The sequence below is a fragment of the Colletotrichum spaethianum genome (genome assembly GCF_022836535.1).
Source record: "Colletotrichum spaethianum MAFF 239500 DNA, contig03, whole genome shotgun sequence".
Taxonomy (NCBI): domain Eukaryota; kingdom Fungi; phylum Ascomycota; class Sordariomycetes; order Glomerellales; family Glomerellaceae; genus Colletotrichum; species Colletotrichum spaethianum.
This window is the reverse complement of record NW_026054773.1, coordinates 1,032,225-1,049,377: the sequence shown is the minus strand read 5'-3', so window position 1 is coordinate 1,049,377 and position 17,153 is coordinate 1,032,225. Positions and strand designations below refer to the sequence as shown.

General features: G+C 52.6%; 5 protein-coding genes across 5 annotated transcripts; 4 read left to right on the top strand and 1 right to left on the bottom strand.

Moving 5' to 3' along the window:
• Window positions 1–629: 629 nt before the first annotated feature.
• ColSpa_01783 (high-affinity glucose transporter) lies at window positions 630–2,430 on the top strand (the record flags this gene model as incomplete). Its single annotated transcript, XM_049267995.1, has 3 exons — window positions 630–1,133; window positions 1,208–1,690; window positions 1,747–2,430. The coding sequence occupies 3 exons, from the start codon at window positions 630–632 to the stop codon at window positions 2,428–2,430; spliced, it is 1,671 nt and encodes a 556-aa protein (XP_049123952.1).
• A 3,927-nt stretch (window positions 2,431–6,357) lies between these two features.
• On the top strand, window positions 6,358–7,578 carry ColSpa_01782 (uncharacterized protein; the record flags this gene model as incomplete). The annotated part of the gene is made up of 2 exons (XM_049267994.1): window positions 6,358–6,920; window positions 6,984–7,578. 2 exons carry the CDS (start codon window positions 6,358–6,360, stop codon window positions 7,576–7,578), a joined length of 1,158 nt encoding a protein of 385 aa, XP_049123951.1.
• Window positions 7,579–8,285: 707 nt separating this feature from the next.
• Window positions 8,286–10,076, bottom strand: ColSpa_01781 (putative amidase; the record flags this gene model as incomplete). The annotated part of the gene is made up of 5 exons (XM_049267993.1): window positions 8,286–8,311; window positions 8,398–8,538; window positions 8,601–9,257; window positions 9,317–9,672; window positions 9,982–10,076. 5 exons carry the CDS (start codon window positions 10,074–10,076, stop codon window positions 8,286–8,288), a joined length of 1,275 nt encoding a protein of 424 aa, XP_049123950.1.
• Window positions 10,077–11,723: 1,647 nt separating this feature from the next.
• Window positions 11,724–13,412, top strand: ColSpa_01780 (pantothenate transporter liz1; the record flags this gene model as incomplete). The annotated part of the gene is made up of 5 exons (XM_049267992.1): window positions 11,724–11,829; window positions 11,882–11,898; window positions 11,970–12,073; window positions 12,140–13,187; window positions 13,242–13,412. The coding sequence occupies 5 exons, from the start codon at window positions 11,724–11,726 to the stop codon at window positions 13,410–13,412; spliced, it is 1,446 nt and encodes a 481-aa protein (XP_049123949.1).
• Window positions 13,413–14,652: 1,240 nt separating this feature from the next.
• ColSpa_01779 (3-hydroxyacyl-CoA dehydrogenase-like protein LAM1) lies at window positions 14,653–16,535 on the top strand (the record flags this gene model as incomplete). Its single annotated transcript, XM_049267991.1, has 3 exons — window positions 14,653–14,728; window positions 14,785–15,417; window positions 15,472–16,535. The coding sequence occupies 3 exons, from the start codon at window positions 14,653–14,655 to the stop codon at window positions 16,533–16,535; spliced, it is 1,773 nt and encodes a 590-aa protein (XP_049123948.1).
• Between the last annotated feature and the right edge of the window lie 618 nt (window positions 16,536–17,153).

The window sequence follows — 17,153 nt, the reverse complement described above, 5'->3', positions numbered from 1 at the left end:
TCCTTAAGAGGAAACCTCGGTCAAAGGACCACTGATGACGCCCAGCTGCAGGCCACCCAGGGGCCCAGTTGACCTGCCCCCCTGTCTTTTTCTCAGCTCTCCGTCCACTCTTTGTCCACTTTCCTCACCATGACCAGACCGAACTTGACTGCTACACAATGCGAGTTGTCCCCTCTTCCTGCTCTTCGCCGAAAGGCTCGAAGGTTTACTTGGGGCTCCACCGCAATGCTTCCCCGTGGGGGAGATGCAACTTGAAGTCCGTGTGTCCACTATTACTGAGGAGGTTAATGCTGCTATCGAATCGCCTGGAAATGACACCAGCCCTGCAATGAACCTCGACACCCTCTCGCGCTCACTCACTCATACGCCCCCCTAGTCTGAGAAAGGATGGGTCCCGACAGAAACCCGGTTCTTGTACTGTCCTGATCTTTACGACTCAAGCTGTTGTATACCTCACCCTCAACAGCAACCCCAGATTCGTATTAGTATATAAAGTCTCTTCACCTGGCTTGACAACCCCATCTTCGTCTGATTTCAAAACATCAGCTCCCCAGATACTACGCTCTGTAGTAGCGATCGCGGACCCGAATTGCTTCCTTACCTCTCAAGACGTGCCACGACGTCCAAACATGGCGCCCAGCCCGGACTCTCTGAAAAAAGTCTCGAGCACCGACAATGCTCATGGCGAGCACGTCGAGGACTCCATCGACAACGTCGAGATCAGCCTCAACCCCGCCGAAGATGTATCATACGGCCGGACCGGCTTCCGTGGTCTCGCCGACTCACCTTACGTCGGCGGCGCCGCCCTGTTGGCTTCCCTCGGCGGCTTCTCTTTCGGATACGACCAAGGAGTCATTTCCATCATCAACGTCATGGACCAGTTCCATACTGTCTTCCCTCAGGCTGCCACACCCTTTGGTAAAGGTTTCATGACGGGCATGCTCGAGTTCGGCGCCTTCCTCGGATGCTTGTTTATGCCCACGCTTGCGGACAAAATCTCCCGCAAGAGGGCGCTCGCGGTTGTCGTGGTTATCTTCAACGTCGGTGCCATTATGCAGACTGCGTCCCGCTCATATGGCGTCTTGGTCGCCGGCCGAACCATTGGAGGCATTGGAGTTGGAACCCTGGCTATGGTGAGTGAAAGTTTGCTTCTCAAATACCAACCAGACCACCGTGAGAATATGCGCGCTGACACTTGTGACTGTAGGGCTCACCAATTTACATCTCTGAAATTGCTCCGCCAAATCTGCGAGGCACTCTGCTCGTCCTCGAATCCATCTCTATCGTTCTTGGCGTGGTCATTTCATTCTTCATCACCTATGGAACCCGCCACATGGCCGGCGAGGCCTCTTTCCGTCTCCCATTGGGATTGCAGATGGTTTGCTCAACTCTACTCGGCATTGGCATCTTCTTCTATCCATACTCCCCGCGTTGGCTCGCACTCGTCAACAGGCCTCAGGATGCCCTACAGTCCCTCGTGCGCCTCCGCCGACTGCCTGCCGACGACCCTCGCGTTCAGGCTGAACACAGGGGCATCATCACCGAGGTCGAAGTGCAGAAGATCATGCAGGAGAAGCACCACCCTGGTAAGAAGGGCCTGATGCTCGAAGTTGCAGGCTGGTTGGACCTCTTTTCCCCAAAGCTTTGGCGCCGCACTGCTGTCGCCGTTGGCATTGCATTCTTCCAACAGGTAAATACAATCCTAACCACGCCATGAGTCCATAACGTTTACTGACAAAGAAATAGTTCAGCGGTATCAACGCCTTCATCTACTACGCCCCTACGCTGTTCCAGTCTCTTGGCCAAACTGCGGAGATGGCCCTTGTCATGTCGGGTATATTCAACGTTCTTCAGCTCGTTGCAGTATGCGCTTGCTTCCTCATTATCGACAAGGTCGGACGTCGCCCGCTCGCCATCCTTGGTGGCATTGGCGGCGGCACCGCCTGGGGCATCATGGCGATTCTTACTGGCATCTACTCCAAGGACTGGGCCGCTAACCCGTCTGCGGGCTGGGGTGCGGTGGCCATGGCCTTCATCTTTGTGATACTCTACGGAATTTCCTACTCACCTCTTGGCTGGGCTCTTCCTGCGGAAGTCTACCCCAACTCCCACCGATCCAAGGGTGTAGCTGCCGGTACGGCGACTGTATGGCTCTGCAATTTCATTGTCGGCGTCGCTACCCCGCCTATGCTTGACAAGCTCGGCTTTGGCACTTACATCTTCTTCGGCGCCTGGTGCTTCGTCGCTTCCGTATGGGCTTTCTTCTTAGTCCCAGAGACGAAGGGCAAGACCCTGGAACAGATGGACGAAGTCTTCAAAGATACCACTGCGCAAGAGGAGAAGGAGATCATCAAGCAGCAGATCCTTGCCCAGCGTGGGCAACAACCGCAGGGCGGTGCTGCTATGGAGAGCACCAAGTTCTCCGTCTGATAAAGGGGCGATATCGATTTTTGGTGGGCGTTTTCGAGTCATAGGAGGCATTTGTTCTGACGCTTTGTATTGGTAGAGGTATCATTGCTGGTTACCAGGCATCGGCATGAAGATACCACTTTGAAATCAACTGCTTCTCATCTTTAGATTAACATTCATGGCTCCTCCTCCTTCACTCTTGACTTCCCCACAACGACTCTAGATGTTGAAGACCAAATGCTTTAGTTTTGGCAGCGTTTTGACCCACACACCTACCGTATACACGTCTTACTCATACTGTAGGCAGCCTGTTGTACGACTAGCCAACAAAGGACTTGACAGAAGCTGGGTGCCAAGAACTAACCCCCCCCCTCCATGGTCTTCTCCGGAGCAAAAAGTCTGGAAGCGCCGCTTACATCGCGGCAACCGTCATTGGTGCCCCATGAAACGCTACAGCGTCCGGCACCCGATATCTTTGACAAATTACTTCTTTCGGTAGGCGTCGGCGATAGGGCACACGGATCGACGCTAGCCCTGTTCTCCAAGGCAAATAGCCCCCTCATCCCTTCATCGCTCCAATCTCCCCCACAGTCATCATGCAGCCCCAAACGCGGGGGAGCGGGTGCACTGAGAAATGACCGAACAACGACTTACACGCGGGGATAGAGATCCGCGGCGTTTAGAGATGTTTGTGTTCCCCGGTTTCCCCAGTTAACCCACACGTCCGTCACGTTTGTCTCTCTTTGGATGGCCTTGGGAAGTCTGATTTCATATCCTGGTGTTGGGCCCACATGGAATTCCCTCCCTCTTGTTTAAGATGGGAGATGGCCTTCCGCCGTACTCTGCGTCGTCAGGGGTCTTACACTATGAAGTTAAGCCCTACACATCTCTAGACAGATAGCTTGCGTGCAGACGGAATACATGTTCTCACGATGGCACTCAGATATTTGGCTAGTGACAGAGGATAAATATAATGACAGTGATCTGTGATCGAGGTGTTCGTATGGCTTGACTTACCACCAAGATATGAATTCACGAAATCATCAGCAAAGTGGCGTCAAAACGAACACATTGACCTTTCAGCCTTCCGACATCAGACATGGAACCTCTTAAAATTCGAACTAGCCGGTCTTGGATGACTAGCCAGAGTCCAAAAACAAGGAAATGGGACATTTAAGCAGCCATTGGCAATTTGCAAGAGGGCCGTCATGCTCATAACCTCATCTACTACGTCCCGTGAGCTTCTGTAGTAGCAATATAAAGCAGCGAACCACATGAGCTAAAATGGGCCGAGCCTTCGAAGAGTATAAGGAGTTCAAAGTCATGGCTCACAGCTCAAATGAGTTGATGGTTTCCCACCCAGGACTTCAGGCTGTATGGATCTCCAGATGTCCACCAGAACCGATGTACATGCGAGCCAGACTTTGGGTGCCATCGAGAAGTGTATCCACATGTTGTGCGAGAAGTCTTTAAGCACGAAGATGGATGAAGTAGTATGGCATGAGTTGTTTCTTCCAAAAATAAGTCCATGCATAGCCATTAAATTTGAGGTCAATCCAAATACTGATTATCAATTTTCAGATCGCACAAGTTGTCGAAGCTGCCAGAGCCCGTCCAGATCTCAAAGTGATAGCAGGCTTCTCTCGCGCTTCGATGCTTCTTGCCGCGATGCTGCCATCAAAAACCTTCGAAGGCAGCGCCATTAGGAACACGTTCATCGTCCGTGGCAACACGTGCGATATCATCGATCACACCAACGCTTTCGTACGTTATGCCTCGCGCAACGGTCGCATTGTCGTCGATCGCGCAATTACGACATTGACCTCTCTGTATGAAGCCTCTCCGACCCGATCCCCAAGGCCTGCTGGGCCACGGGGACGCTGCGGCACCAACCCGACCTAAAGGTGATGAACGACGGCGATAACGATGTGGGTGTAGTTGGGTTCTGGAGAGGCGAGGTTGCGTTTTTTTACTGCTCCCGCATGCAGGCTCATGGGCACGATGTCTGTACTGGAATCATGTGAATGGACGGAAAAGCCTTTGTCAATGTTGTACCCTATGCCAACAACCTTGTTCTGGTAGATAAGCTTGACATCAGAAACGAGGCGCAGCCCGAGTACTAGCAACGGTTCGAGGATGTGTTTGCGTTGGAGTTTAATAAGTTCACCGAGTCAGTCGCCAAGAACTGTTCTTCTGCCATTTAAAGAAGGGTCAAGGTCATGGAAATTGGCCGGGCTCTGCAGGATGCCCTTGTAACGGGAGAAGCTTAGAGGTTCAGTGAGAGAGGAGAGCCTGTCTAAATTGTTTAGGTCAGGAGCTTCAAAGACTCCAATATTATCGAATATCCTGCTTTGTAACTATCTGGTGTCAAAACAGGTGAATGAACAGCATTAAGGATCCCAAGCAACTTGCGAACTTGGCCGAATGAGCTTCTGTTTGCTCGACCCACACTAGGTTGTGTCCGGCGCTGGATCACAAGTGGACATGGATGTATCAAGATGTGATCCACTTAGTCCAACAGAAGGCATCCACGTAAGATGGTCACTAACTTGGCAGCAGCCCGGATAATTAAGATTTGAGCTGAGAATAAGACCTCGTCACTCATGGTGTCTGTGAGAGCGGCAAATACTCGATACATACATCGGTGCTGTTAGGCAAGCTGTGAGACGTTTACTATCGATTATTTCTTATCCGCGCCAAACATGTGGCTGACGTCAGTGCCCGCTGACTACGATCATCCAATCACTTGTCCTATCGAGAAAGCCGTGCCATGCCGTCCACAAGGGATGGACATGTCTTAAGGTTATTTGGATGATCATTCAGTCTAGCTCGTGTACCTGCAGATCAGCCTTGGGGATGAACCGAGTTAGACAGGGCTGGTTTGCCAGATAAATTTGACTGGGTATCGACACCTAAGAGCCGCCTTGAAGCGACGAAACTCGTCTGTTGTTGGAGGATAGACGTGCGCTCTAAGCGGTTGTGATTACTCTGATGGGGCTTGGCGACACAGATCAGCAGATACGATGCTACCAAAACGGTCTGAAGCATGTGTTATCGATTTTTGTCGTCGAGATCTGGTCATGTTCGGGCCGCAGTGGGTTTGTGAAGTTGGTCACGCAGGAAAATGAAAGCCTCGGCTTCCGAATGCAATGCCCCTGGCTCGAACCTACCCGTGCTGTCCTTGCATGTTTCCAAGTTGTTATTGAGCAAGACGCAGCACGATTACGCCATCGGCGGGTCCAAAGGGACATTTCCCCTATACTTTAGCCGAATCTTGCTCACCCTCCGGAGCTGTGAATACGAGAATGTTTACAGCACCTGCCACCTCGAGCTGTCACTAGCACGTGAATTCCAGACTTTGCTGATCCCCTGTCGCCATCCAAGCTCTGGGCTCAATGTCATTGGCGCGCGTCCTTAAGCTTTGGCAATCATCGACAAACTTGACTGGGATATCCCCACACAAACCCCAGATCTCAACGGGACTGAGCCAAACGCGGGGAATGTAACATTATCCTCGGCGGCCTTTCAACCGACATGACCAACCTTCTATGAGGTCACATCGCACGTTGCGCCGCCATGTCGTGAGGACAAAGTAGGTATTCGCGCCAATTGTCACAGCGTCGGACCTGCATACGCTGTCGGCTAACCCCAACACGGCCAATTCATCGTCTTGGGGGTGGGTTCCTATCGTCCGTTTACGAGTCACGAAGCCAAGCAAAGTTTGGTTCCGAACACGTCGAGCTTCAACGACGTCTTGACTGACGTTGCCATGGCGCGAACACCATAAACTACCACCTTCTCAAAGCTCAATAGCAACCTAGTTATATAACCTACCCTGCCGTCCGAACATTGCCAACTCTACTTTCCTCCCAAGGCACTAGACTTCTTTCACGTCGGTTCCCTCCTCTCTCAAGCTTCGCTCGGCCAAACGGTTCCGGCAAGGCCACAATGAAGTTCCTTGGCGCTGCTGTCGCTGGCTTTGCCAGCCTCCTGTCTCTCCAGGCCACCGCAAGCCCCGTGCCCACCCCGGTCGAGGCCCGCCAGGCCACCGGCACTATTTCGAACAACGTCATCTTCTCGCCGCCTTCCAACGCCGGCTGGGTTGACCCTCGTGTTCTGTACGCCCGCACAATCCAGCTGGAGTCTGGCGACCTGATCGCGACCTGGGAGAACTACTCCCCTGAGCCTCCCATCGTCTACTTCCCCATCTGGCGCTCTCAGGATGGCGGGGCCACCTGGTCTGAGATTGGCCGCGTCCAGGATACCGTCAATGGCTGGGGCCTCCGCTACCAGCCCATTCTCTACGAACTTCCCGAGGCTTTTGCCGGATACCCTGCCGGCACCATCCTGCTTGCTGGCAACAGCATTCCGACCGACTTGAGCTTGACCAAGATTGATGTTTACGCCAGCACCGATGGTGGCGTCAATTGGAACTTCCTTAGCAGCGTCGCCAGTGGAGGCGAGGCCCGTCCGAACAACGGCTTGACCCCCGTTTGGGAACCTCATTTCTTGTAGGTTCAAAAATGACACGTCCTGCTCGTCTCTCAAGCCTCAACTGACCAATGACCTCCCAGGCTCCACAACGAGAAGCTCATCATTTACTACGCCGACCAGCGCGATCCCAAGTACGGCCAGAAGCTCTCCCACGAGACCACCACCGACCTCAAGACCTGGAGCGGCGTCGTCAACGACGTCGCTGACGACAGCAGCTACGAGGCCCGCCCCGGCATGCCCGGCATCACCAAGCTTCCCAACAACGATTTTCTTTACGCCTACGAGGTCTGCGGCACTGATGGCTGCCGCGTGCACTACCGCCTCTCGGCTGACCCTGAGAACCTCATTGCCGCTACCGGCATCAGCCTGATCTCCGATAGGGGTACTCGCCCCGTCAGCTCTCCCTTTGTCGTCTGGTCCCCCATTGGCGGTGTCAACGGCACCATCGTCCTTAGTGGCGGCAGCCAGTCCAACATCTTCGTCAACAGGGCCCTTGGCGCCTCCAGTGCGTGGGTTGAGTACGCTGTTCCGCAGCCCAACGCCTACTCTCGCTCCCTTGCGGTGCTTGGTGATGGCAGCAAGTTGGCCATCATTGGCGGTGGCAGACTGCCGCCTAGCAGCACCAACCAAGTCAGCATTAGTGTTGTTGACCTGAATGCTCTGCTTGGGTTGTAAATAGTCGAACGAATGTCTGCCAATGATGTATTTAGAGTTCACGGCATATAATTAAACAGGTTCATGACTAATTCTTTCAACAGAAGTCGTAAACGACGTTACGCGGCTGTCAATATTGCTGGTCATGCATGTTAGCTAAACCCATTGTATGCTGGCGCAACCTGGTTCAACCAACACTTTAACACAAAATGGAGGCTCTCGAAGTGATACTACAACTAAGTCCCGAATTCAAAGGTCTCGCTTCTCTTAACCTTCTCGAGCACTCTGTTCAAAGTCAAGCGACGCTCGTCAAAAAGGGTGCCACTTACCTGAACATAATTACAAACGTTGTTTATGTATACAATTTTAACATTTCATGAACAGTGAAGACAAATCAGAGACACTAGCAGACGGTTTCTTACGGTAACAGTAGCAAGAAATAGCAGCAACTTAAAGAGAAGGACTTGATATATTACCAAGTATGACATAGCCAAGATTGGTAATGATATTCCACTCTCAGGACCGATTGCCGATATTTGAGAGAAAGCTTCATTGGAGCCGTAGAATCAATTGTCGAAGATGCGTCATAAGTGTCAGTTTACCTAGATGCTCACTACTCATTCGATGTTCTCATATCCATATCATATTGCTCTATGCTAATGCCGAAATATCAAGAACTCAGATAGTATCTAGAATATGCCCAACCATGGATATCACCTTCTCTTCTTCTAACCGGCGTGCAACAAGTTGAAGGCTGATAGGCATCCCGTGTACAGCAGATGGATCGTCTTCGCCGATTGTCAGTCAAATCCGTGTCATTAGAGGCGAAAAGGCTCTTACATTCAGATTGGATCGCCTCACAGTCTGGTCCTAGAGGCTTTGCAGTAGAGTCGAGAATGTCCAAGTTTTCGTCTGCTGATAATCCCGTGGGGAAGGACACGCAAGAGTAGTCTAGAACGTTGTAGACACCGGTGTATCCAACTATAAGACAACGGTTAGAACAGACATCCACAAGGCACATTCACAAGGACAATGAGACTTACCGTGCTTATAATCCCCATTCTTAACGCTGGTGAACGGCGTTGTGGGGCAGAGAATCGCGTCAATACCAGCAGCGTTCCAGCGGTCCAGGTACCGCTTCTGAAACGCCGTGCGCTCCATGTGCAACTGCCACATGTCGTAAGTTCCGAGTTCCGTAGCAATCTCGTACGCCTTCATTTCTGGCCTGAAAGGCTCTCCAGTCTTCTCCAACTCCTTCTTGATGGATATACCACCATCCGCAACAAACATGCGGGCCAACAGGCTCAGCCCTTGCGCCTGGTCCTTGGGGTCCCATTCGATAATTTCATGGCCAGCCGCTTTCAGCTTTTCGACGGTTTGCTTGAGTGCGCGGGCGACGGGCGGAGTCGGTCGGACCATGCCATCATGCCACATGACAGCAATCTTCAGCTTCTCGGGCAGCTGGACGTCCCGCCAGGGGATCGGTACGCAACGAGGGTCGTGAAGCCAAGTTTTGCGGTTGACAACGGTTTTACTGTACAGCTCCAAATCCGTAATCGCGCGCGTCATGGGACCGTTGACAGACTGTACTGCCTCCTGACCGGACATGCCAGAACGGCAGCCCAGAGTTGGGAAGCGACCAAAAGAGGGGCGAAGAGTAAAGATACCAGTGCAAGCAGCGGGAATGCGAAGAGAGCCACCTGCAAGTTGCTAGATGAGCCATACGTGCCACATAACAGGGGAATCAGAAGAAACTTACCGATATCAGTTCCAATGCCAAGAGGGCTTCCCTTCATTACAATAAGTGCCGACTCTCCCCCAGAGCTTCCACCACTGGTAAGGTTTCTGTTCCTCGGGTTCACCGTGCGACCGAAGACGTTGTTGACCGATTCTGCAATCATCATCGCTGTGGGCACGTTGGTCTTGACATAGAAGACGGCACCGGCGTCTTCCAGCAGACTGGCGAGCGCGGCGTCATATTCGGCAGGGTCGCCAATGTGCGATACGAAGCCTACTGTGGCATCGAGGCCCTTGAGGTTGAAGTTGTCCTTGAGAGAGATTGGCAATCCGTGGAAAGGTCCGATAGGCTTTCCAGTGCGTTCGAAATGCTCATCCCTGGCCTGGGCCGTTGCGAGCGCGCGATCGAAACATGTTTCAGACAGACAGTTTGTCTGGGACGTTGGTCAGAGAGTAAGCTCCGTGGCATGCGTGGGTTGAAGTTCTCAACTCACCAATTGATGAGCGGCAACCGCCCGTTTGCAGAAGGCTCTCGTCACTTCCAAAGACTTGAGTTCCCCCAAAGCGAGCTTCTGAATCAGGTCGGCGGCGGTGCTATCGGTGATGGCAAGTTCTTTCTCGGTGAACCAGCCAGATGTCTTTGGCCAAGTTGTGACATCTGCCTGAGACGCTGGGGGCAGCAAATACTTGGGAACACGCCATTCGGAGGGGATCGACGCATCGAGAGATTCGCGCTTCTTGGCAGCCGCCAGCTCCCAAGTCTCAGTCTTCAAACTTCCCATGATGAACGAATGTTGTCTGTGTATCTAGCAAGTTGGAGATAAGATAGGACAGGGGGAAGATAGACTCGAAGCGACTGAACCGGTTCCGGACCTGTTAAATACACGCTGCGACTAACGATAGTTGGGAATCATGGCGCAAACGTGCCGGACCGCGCCGGTCGTCGGTGGTATGGGTTTGGGCCATGCATGCATGGCACGTTGTTCGAGGTCTAGATGGTCAAGGCGTGACAGTGCTAACTGGCCCCGCGGGAACTGTAGACGGTGGGGTCGATGGCAGATGGTTCAGGAGATAAGATTGTCGGGAAATACCAAGCCTGTGCGACACTTGTGCGGAGAACCGCACCTATCCCTTTCGATAAGGGGTTCGTCTCCGAGTTGCACGAAGCTGGGCACCCTGATGGAAGCGGAGTCACGTCTGACTCTCTGGATAATGACATCCTTCAGCATACTAAATGCAGCTGCTAAGTCGAGGACGGGTCGGAAGCCCCCCCGTCTGGATCCCTCCGAAGGCGCTAATCCCGCCGCGCGAGCCAACAGACTCGAACCCGTTGAAGATACCGTTTGTAGGCTATCCTACCTAGGCGCGCCATAGGTGCAATCGCGCAATAGCAGTAGTACCGCGTGCTGTGAATCATGGCGGCAAGGAAGACAAGCCAACAAGGGTTAAGCTTCGCTGTTGCGCTGGAACCTAAAACAACACGTACCGCAACGTCAGGATCGTCGGGTCTCTTTTCCCGGCGCCAGGAGGCGATCAATGGTGGCATGGTTTTCAATGCTGCTCAACATAACGACGGGAATCCCCCCTTCTCTCATGCTCACAGCAAGCGCGCTTGCAAAGTGGGACGCGTCTAGCGACTTTCTTCCAGCTCGGCGCAAAATTTGTCATTCCATATCGCCGAGCTTCTGCCGCTTCCAAGCCACGAAAACGCATTGAAAGGCACTGTAATCCTTGCCACGTGTCTGCGCCAGTAAAGCGCGCTTGAACAACCAGCAAGATTCGTCCAGCATACCCACCTTCAAGGCGTATCCGGCGTGTTTGGAGGCTGAAGAGTGCGAGTTGCAGGTTGCGGTCTCCGAGAGAATCGGACGACGCCCCCGGAGAAGCTGTGAGCTTATCATCCCAGCCCAGTCCGTTGCGGGGACTGCGATCTTCGCCGGCAAAGACCAGATACGATAACGATCTTGGGAGCTCACAGTGCAACAGGGTCATCCAATCACGACGCATCGCGACGGAGCCGACGACGGTCGATATCAACCCTCAACAATCCGTGCACGAGATAAGCTACTCTGAATGCCGACGGGCCAAGAAGACTGACGGTTTGCTGTCTGCCTGGTACTCCTTTGGTCCCCAGGAACGACACACAAAACCAGACCGGTCTTATCGCAGGACCCCTGCTATTTATTCCTGTGACCATATTCCTTATCTCCTGCAGGATACTATCTACATTAAGTCGCGCGCCAGCGCTGGGAAGCCAGCTTGGAACTAAGGGGTGTGCTTGGGTGCTCTGCCCATAAGAAGTCGGTCAAGCTTCAGTATAACCTCCGAGGTGAACGGTGTGAACGAGCTTAGCAGTTACACTGCCAATTGGTTGGAGCAATAGTGCAATTTGGCTTTGTAAGAGTGTCTGCACCAACGAATCTTTCAATATGGCCCTCGACAAGATCCGCCAATATCTGAATGTCGAGTATGCGCCAGGAGAACGCAAGCTCCTTCAGAAGTGTGACTTCTTCATCCTGACTTTTTGCTGTGTTGGTACGTGTACCTTGATGTTGTGTCTTAAATAGAAAGCTAATCAGCTCTGAAGGCTACCTGGTGAACTATGTGAGTATTGGACACCGACCCAATTTTCATACCCGTTGTTGGGCCATGAGCGCGTTCTGACCTAACTGCAGCTTGACCGTACCAACCTGAACAATGCATACGTCTCCGGCATGAAGGAAGAGCTGGGCTTCGTAGGAAACCAGCTCAACCAGATCAACACGTGCTTCACTGTTGGGTAAGAAAAGCACACTTCCTTGTGTCTGGTCTCCATTCTTTTTTTGGGAACTGACCGTCTTTCCAGCTATGTTATCGGACAGATCCCGTCCAACTTGTCCCTTCACTATGTGAAGCCAAGAATCTGGTTCCCCCTCATGATGGTCATCTGGGGCGCCTTGACGATGTGCACCGCCAGCGTCCACAGCCCGCAATCGATCATGGCCATCAGGTTCTTCCAAGGTATTGCAGAGGCTTCGAGTTTCGTCGGCACGCACTACATCCTAGGCGCATGGTACACGGAGCGCGAACTCGGCAAGCGCAGCGGCCTTTTCACGGCATCAGGTCTCGCTGGCACCTTTTTCGGCGGTTTCATCCAGACGGGCATCCACAGCAGCATGGATGGTTTGCATGGTCTCAGCGGGTGGCGCTGGCTGTTCATCATCGACGGCCTGATGACCCTCCCCGTGGCTATCTACGGCTTCTTATGCTTTCCTGACACCCCACACACGACCACCGCCTTCTACTTCACCGAGGAAGAGAAAGCCCTAGCTCGATCCAGAGTTCCGGCGATCCAGGAGAAGTCACCCCTCACATTCAGATTCATGAAGAAGGTCCTTACCTCATGGTATTGGTGGGGTTTCGTCGTGCTCTGGATCATCGCCGGCGAGACCGAGTCCTTCAGCACCAATTCACTCCTGGGTCTTTACATGAAGAGTCACCCGGTCAACAAGTACACCGTTGCTCAGCTCAACAATTACCCCACGGGCGTTCCGGCGGTTGGCATCGTTTCCACCCTCTTCTGGGCAACGCTTACCGACTTCCTCGGCGGAAAGCGCTACCTCGTCGCTTACTTCATCGGCATCACGGGCGTAGTGACTTCCGCCATGATTCTTGTAGCATCCAAGGACCCGACGAGCGCGGCGTCTACCTCTGTCGTGTTTGGCGCCTACTATTGGGCTGGAGCCGTATATGCTTGCCAGGCAACCTTTTTTGCGTGGTGCAACGACGCGATGAGGTTTGAGGAGAGCGTCTTCCGTGGCGTCGTGCTGGCGGGCATGAATTTGGGCAGCAACGCCGTCAACGCTTGGTGGAGCATCATCTTCTATGGTGCATCTATGGCTCCATGGTTTACTGTAAGTCATACCCAATGGGTCGCTTGGCCGAACCGAACTAACCTTGGAGTACAGAGGGGTATGTGGGCCATGATCGCCTGCTCCATTGTCTTGATCATCTGGACCAGCGGTCTCACCTACCTTGCGAACCGAGAGGAACAGCGGAGAGTTCTGAACGCGGAGGCGGAGGAAACGGGGTCAATTACCAAGAAGCCCGATGCGAAGGACGACAAAGACGCCGTCTGAAGACTGTGCAGCTAGGATTCATCGAAGCCTACTTGGGTCAGTTGAGTTACTCAAGATTCATTGCATCCATAGAGCCAAGAATGAATAAACCGAATTCCAAAGAAACTGCACTGGTGTACTCTGGAGATCTGACCGAAAGATGGACGTAGAAAACGGTGTCCAATCAAACCTAATCGATGAAGCACGCCGAGAAGAGCGCATGAAATGACCGTCCGTAAGCTCAGTGCGTCTGCTTCGCTAAGTATTTGCCCTAATTGGAAGTCTAATTAATGTTGAGGAAGGGTACAGTGGGACCATCCCCAGCCGCGTATAAATGAGTAGTTCATGAGGTTGCGTACTTGTCCTGGAGTTTGATCGCGGGAGAGGAGGGTATTTCGAACCAAGATGGAGTTGCCAGCACGGAATGAGGTCCGCCATCAATCGGGGAGTTTTCATATCACCTTTCCGCATCCAACGGGCATTAAATTAGGGGCTCTCCATGTTTGGGCGAGACCGACACGGACCCTCATAGAAAAGCTCCAAGTGCCGAGGCCGGGGAGTTGTCGCCCCACTGTACAGCCTTGCGGATGCCGAGGCCGACACCAAAAGAACGGACCCGCCCCACCAAATGCCGAGGTGACGGATTTGGCTTGCATACGCCAGCCAAACCTTGCGAAAGGCCAAGCTGCGTTTTGCCAATTTGTTCGGGTTTCCATGATTGGGTCAAGAAATTGAGCGCTAAAACATCTATCTGTTCGGACGGTCGTCCACCTAGTCTCCAAGGGCGGTCTGCATACTACATAGCAGCTTTCTTCCAAGCTTGTGCGACTCAAGTTTGCAAATCCCAAGTGGGTCACTCACCGGTGACACCGACCGCCGTGATCGGCACCGAAACCCGATTCTTGGTCTAAGACGCATCGACCAAACTTGCGTCATACCCACCTCCGTCAATGCGTTTTTCTCCTTGTGTAATCTTGTGTAATTCTTCACGCCACCCAAACTTGAGCGGCCCTTACGCGTTGTCGGACCCACGGTAACAACCTGATGGAGTGCCGAGTGGCCCGGCAAGTTCGGAGGGCAATTAGGGGATGACGATGTGCTCCGCCGAAAAGTTCCAACTGAGGCTTCTAGCTCGTCTTGCATTGTATATTTAAATACTTCTCGTCTTGGCTTCCTATGAGCTTGTACTGCGCCGAAGATCTTATATCATTAGACAATATACCCGAACTGTTGCATCAATTCTAATACACAACGCGCACCGATGCCCTCACTACCATCAGACTACAATGACCGACCGGTCGCAATACTCGGAGGCGGCGTCCTAGGTCGCCGTATTGGTAAGAAAACCTCTCTTGAACTTTTAATGAATGCGACAGCAATTGACACACAACAGCCTGCACATGGGCTTCCGGCGGCTACAATGTCCAAGTCCGCGAACCCGACACCAAGCAGCATCAACCCTGCCTGGATTATGTCAAGGAGAACGTTGACAGCTACCCAGCATCCGGCAGAAAACGCCCCGGTACTGTTCAAGTTTTCGAAGACCTTGAGACAACCGTCAAGAATGCCTGGCTCGTGATCGAGGCCGTTCCCGAGAGGATCCAGATCAAAATCGACACGTTTGCCGAGCTGGAAGCCAAGGCACCGGCAGATGCCATTTTGGCTAGCAATTCTTCTTCTTATCGATCGTCGGAGATGCTCGGCAAGGTGAAGGATGAGACCAAGACCAGAATCATGAACACGCATTATTACATGCCGCCCAGCAACATGGTCGTCGAGCTCATGACCGATGGACACACGAACCCGGATTACTTCCCCTTTATGACGGAGAGACAGAATGAGGTTGGGACAAAGCCATTCACTGCGCGGAAAGAGTCGACTGGTTTTGTGTTCAACCGTCTCTGGGCTGCGATTAAGAGAGAGACGTTGTCGATCTTGGCCGAGGGTGTATCGAGTCCCGAGGAGATTGACAGCCTGTTCTACGAGCTGACCAAGCATGGCAAGGGACCTTGCAAGATGATGGATGGTAAGTTGTTCCACATTCAATTTTCCCGACGCCATGTGCTAATAACGCAAACAGAGGTTGGTCTTGACACGGTGGCTTTCATCGAAGATCATTACGTTAAGGAGCGAGGTCTGTCTCCAGAGAACACCGTCGACTTCTTGCAACGGGAGTATCTCTCCAAGGGCAAGCTCGGCCACAAGTCAGCCAAGGGCGGTCTGTACCCCCACCTTCCGAAGATCATCGCCCTTGACCTCGGACTCACGAACCCCAACGACTACTCTACTTCAGGACAGATCCTCCAGCTCTCGTCAGAGGGTAAGTTGGAGCGCGTTCTTGTCGAAAGGCAGCACGTTCCCGATGGTATCGACATCGACATGGAAACCCAGCGTATGTTCTGGACTTGTATGGGAACGCCTGGCGAGCAGGACGGCACGGTTCTCTCCGCGAACCTGGACGGCAGCGACGTGAAGTCCCTTTTTGCGACTACAGCCATTAACACCCCGAAGCAACTCGTCATCGAACCTACATCAAGAAAGATCTACTTCAGCGACCGCGAAGGCATGAGGGTCTACCGCTCCAACATCGACGGCAGTGATCTGGAGACTCTGGTCGTCGGTGGGAATGACGCCTCAGATCTTAAGTCGTGGTGTGTTGGTATCTCTGTGGCGCCGAAGCTGGGCAAGTTCTACTGGACACAAAAGGGGGCGCCCAAGTCCGGCCAAGGACGCATCTTCTGCGCCAACATTGATATGCCTGAGGGCAAGACCGCCGAGACGAGAGACGATATCACCTGCTTCCTGGGTAATCTTCCCGAGCCAATCGACCTAGAGGTCGACGAGGAGACCCACACTATCTTCTGGACGGATCGCGGCGAGATTCCCAAGGGCAATACCCTTAATAAAGCCAGCATCGACCCGAACACGGGACTACTGAGGACCGACGGATCAAAGAAGTATGAAATCTTGGTGAGACATCTCAACGAGGCAATCGGTGTCAAGCTGGACCAAGAAAATGGGCATGTTTACTTCAGCGATCTTGGAGGTAGCATCTATCGCTGCAATCTGGATGGATCGGAAAAGAAGAAGATTTTCTCTGACGACGACCGTACCATTTCTGGCATTTCTGTTCTGCGCATTTAGATATGGTCATGGAAGTAGGAAAACTAGGCCGGCGTTTGGGTTGAGTGAGGCGGCTTGACGTAGCATAGAAGTGGTTGGAGATATCCCTTATATATTAGATTCAATGATCCAAAATTTCGCGCAGATTCACGTTTAAGAATTAGTGTATGTCTTGTCTAATGTGTCTCTATGCCTTTTGTTATGGAAAGTCTTCCCACTTAATCCACTTCTCATCACCCCCCTCTTCCAAGCCCCTGCTTGACCCCTGCTCTAGACCCCTCCCCCTTCTGCTGACTTACTACAGTTTCCTTTACCCGCCATTCTGTCAGCCTGTTTGTCTGTTTGCCCCTCACCATCTACCTCTTGCGCCACAGTAAGCATAAGGACTACATTCTAGATAGAAACACACTGCTTAGTAGTTTTACGCCACGCAGTCTGCACCCAATCCTTGATCCCCCAACCAAGGCTGTGTGAAAACAACGCGCTAAATTCGGTTACATAAAGAAGAACGGTGGCCTAATTTCGTTACTTTTCACACCACTGACTTTTCCCACCTTCGGAAAGGAACATGGAGTACACCGCTCAAAATGACCTTCATTACCAGACTGCGCTTTCATCCGCAGGGTGGTTTCGATTGAT